Source organism: Citrus clementina, unplaced genomic scaffold (assembly GCF_000493195.1).
Source record: "Citrus clementina cultivar Clemenules unplaced genomic scaffold, Citrus_clementina_v1.0 scaffold_9, whole genome shotgun sequence".
Classification (NCBI taxonomy): Eukaryota; Viridiplantae; Streptophyta; class Magnoliopsida; order Sapindales; family Rutaceae; genus Citrus; species Citrus x clementina.
Genome location: NW_006261964.1, coordinates 13,687,199 through 13,690,563, shown reverse-complemented (window position 1 = coordinate 13,690,563; position 3,365 = coordinate 13,687,199). Strand labels below are relative to the sequence as shown.

At 31.1% G+C, this 3,365-nt stretch overlaps 1 protein-coding gene across 1 annotated transcript; it reads right to left on the bottom strand.

Moving 5' to 3' along the window:
* Window positions 1-210: 210 nt before the first annotated feature.
* LOC18033488 (nudix hydrolase 12, mitochondrial) lies at window positions 211-2,896 on the bottom strand. Its single transcript, XM_006420763.2, has 5 exons — window positions 2,466-2,896; window positions 1,984-2,098; window positions 1,790-1,873; window positions 667-819; window positions 211-563 (listed from the first exon to the last, which is right to left on the bottom strand). Exons 1-5 carry the CDS (start codon window positions 2,540-2,542, stop codon window positions 321-323), a joined length of 672 nt encoding a protein of 223 aa, XP_006420826.1. The 5' UTR covers window positions 2,543-2,896; the 3' UTR covers window positions 211-320.
* Between the last annotated feature and the right edge of the window lie 469 nt (window positions 2,897-3,365).

The window sequence follows — 3,365 nt, the reverse complement described above, 5'->3', positions numbered from 1 at the left end:
TTATAGAGGTTATACTGTACTAATAATTTTTATTGCAGAGCCACAACTTTTTCTTCTCAACAATTGTACTTCTAAGCCACAACAGTTTAATATCAAACAAAGTCTTAACGAAAGATATGTGTCCCCGTAGTTGGAATCACATTAATTAATTAACATTAAGGATATTCCAATATTGTGATTTATTCACACAACTCTACCACATTCCGAGCAGAAAGAAATTAATATGAACAATTGAATATTGACCATGACACATTCATCTATTACTTTTTTATTTTCTCATAGAAATTTACACTGTTGAATCTATTAGATTCCTTGCTAAATTAAACCTGTACAACAGAGTCATTGGTGCAAGATTTTTCAAGCTGATGATGTACACCAGATGGCTTCTTCACAGAACAGCCTGGAGTTGGAGAATACATTTGATGTTCTTTTGCGGTACTGTCCTCTGAATCTGCAGATTTACACAATTGTGTTCTTTCTGTGTTCATACCCAGCAGAAACTTTTTAAGAGCATCTATCATCCAATCATACCGGCAAGATTTGAATGCTTCCTCCACAGAAAGCTGCAAAATTAAATAGTTAGTACAACAAAAGTAAATTCATAATCATTGACTTAATGTATTAATTCATCTAATTCAATAACCACACGTACTGATTATTACTGACCCATATCCTCTTATAGTTAGCTTGCTCTGGCCATGACTCAAGCTCTTCAGTGACTGCCAATGCAAACATATAACCTCTACAACCTCCTTCCTTGCTGTTGCAACTATTCATTCTGCTCTTGCTTCTAAATTCCCATACTCCCAATGGATTTTGCTATAATAATTATGCTCAATAAAATTAAAAGTGGTGCTTCATTCAAACATATTAAGTAAATTTTATTGATAAAGGGAACAGTCATAAGACCCCCAATGTTTGCTTAAATGCATACATTTATAGTGCTGGCAAAGAAAACCCATGCTGGCCCACTATAAGTTTGCAGGATTAGGCCCAACCCTCCATGCTAAACAAGGGTTTAGGGAAAAAAAAAACTCAGGCCAGAATAAGCCCATAGGCTTAGGCCCAACCCTCCACATGAGGAACAAGCCTGACTCTCATTTTTTTAAGAAAATAAATTCATAAATTGAAATAATAAATTAAAATATAAAAACTAATAGAAAAATAAAACTTAATAACTCAAAAATCAATGATGATTCAAAAAATCTAAATTTGTAATACTAAATTTTCTCTTAAATTTTAATTAATTAAAAAAGTATTTAAATTAGAGAATCCTGTAAAAAAATTTAAATTTATAAACTATTATTTGTTTCATTTTCTTTATTTATTATTTTATTTTAAAATAATTATTTTCTTAAATTCATTATTGATTATAAAAATTTATTGATTATTAACTTATTATAAGTTTATAACTATTTAAAAATAATTAAAAATCATATATGAAAGATAAATTTATCCCGACCCTAACTTAGGCCAACAATAAGCCCTGCTCTTATGCTTCCCCTAATATTGACTTCCAAGTATGGGCCCAAGCCAACAATTTGTTATCTCCATATATAAACCACCTTAATTTAAAAAATAATCACACGCATCCCTCTTTGAGTTTAAAAATACTTACTCAAATCTCAAAGTTTGTCCTAAAAAGAATCAAAAAAGCCTCTAAGACAATTTCTAATAGCAATACAGTGGATGTGTATGCCTAGGTAAACTTTGGAAGTCTTGGTGACTGTTCATAATTAATCATCATTAATGCACCAAATAATTTATCTAAATAGATTAAGAGACTTACATCAAGTAATCCTCTGACTCCTGCTTCCTCCAAGGCTTCTCGACATGCAGCTTCACTTACAGTCTCATCGTCCTCCCATCCACCCTGAAAATATAATTACCATTTACCTTTAACTTAATTTTTCATTCCACGTGGCACGTTCTCGGCCTAGATATCCGAAAAATTTCTAACAAAATAAGTAGATAGATAGGTACCTTTGGAAACACAAGATCATCGCGATTAGGTGTGGAAATCATGAGTACAAGAACCTTTTTTTCCATCTTGCAATTTTTATTTTCATCGTTCTTCTCAAACTTGTAAGGAATACACCTATATTGTTCATTTGTTTGCATGGAAATTGAAAAGCAACTGAATTAATAACAACTAAGAAAACTAAGTTCCAGATTTAATGATTAATGTAAAAATTAGTTTTGACATAAATAAAGTCAATTTCAGGGCTGCATTCTATATACTTAGATACACACACCCCTAAATACAATATAGAGAATGAGGAAATAAAACACCATTTAACTAAAAGTTGGAGGAATGAAGAGTCAATGCATAAAAAAGGAAGAGTAAGTTATATAAAAATACACAAAACTTAATTGAGCAAGCAAAAGAAAAAATAAGCTAGGCTTGAAAATAAAATGAAACAAAGTAATAATCAAAACAACAGCAACAACAATAATAATAATACCCAGCCACAAGCCTTAGCTGATCCTCATATCTTTGTCTGAGTCTCCCTTTTCTTGCTTGCAAACTCGCCATGATCATCAAAATTTAATTATCTTCGTATGGCCTAAGCAGAAACTTGATGCAATAATATTGCACAAAAAGAATATGAAACTGATGAGACCATTACCCTTATTGACCAATTCATTTATTGCAAAATGAAACAAAGACCTGTGAAGATGGAAGGACGCGGTTTTTATGCTCTGAAATTATATAGCAAATAGAAAGAGCAGTCAATAACGGCAGCTAAAGCTAATTAAAACATTAATGAATCAAACTGGCTATAGCTAATGTTGGAATGATGAGCTCTTTCAGAGAAACAGCAGGTAACAGATCTTTATATGTATAATGGAAACACTAGTTAAAATAGAAGTAATATTTATATATAATAGTTAAGGAGACCAAATCAACGGAGGGGTCCTGCTGCTTTCCATATTCACGAAACTTCAAAAATCCTTACATGTCTTAATGTTTATTCTATATTTATTGAGCTTATTAATTCGAATGACAATGAGTTCAATTTTGTCACGGCCGTCTTTTGGCCGTGTCTTTTAAGTTTAGATTTGTCGTTTCAATGAGTCTTTTTATTTGACTAGTGAAATTGTTGGGAACGCCCAACACCCACATCTTCTTTATATTTTCCTTTCAATTTTTTTTTTGGTTAAACAAATAATACAATTACATAAGCTGAAACTGATTTTCCAAGTTAAATTAACATGTCAGTTATTGGATCAAACAAAGATATCTAAGGTGGGGACAAAAAAAACTCACTTCATAACTTTGAGTTGCAAAATTTTCGTTATGGAATAACATTATATTATTCAAAGAAAGAATAATTTGGTAATTGGGATATAAATTGAATTGA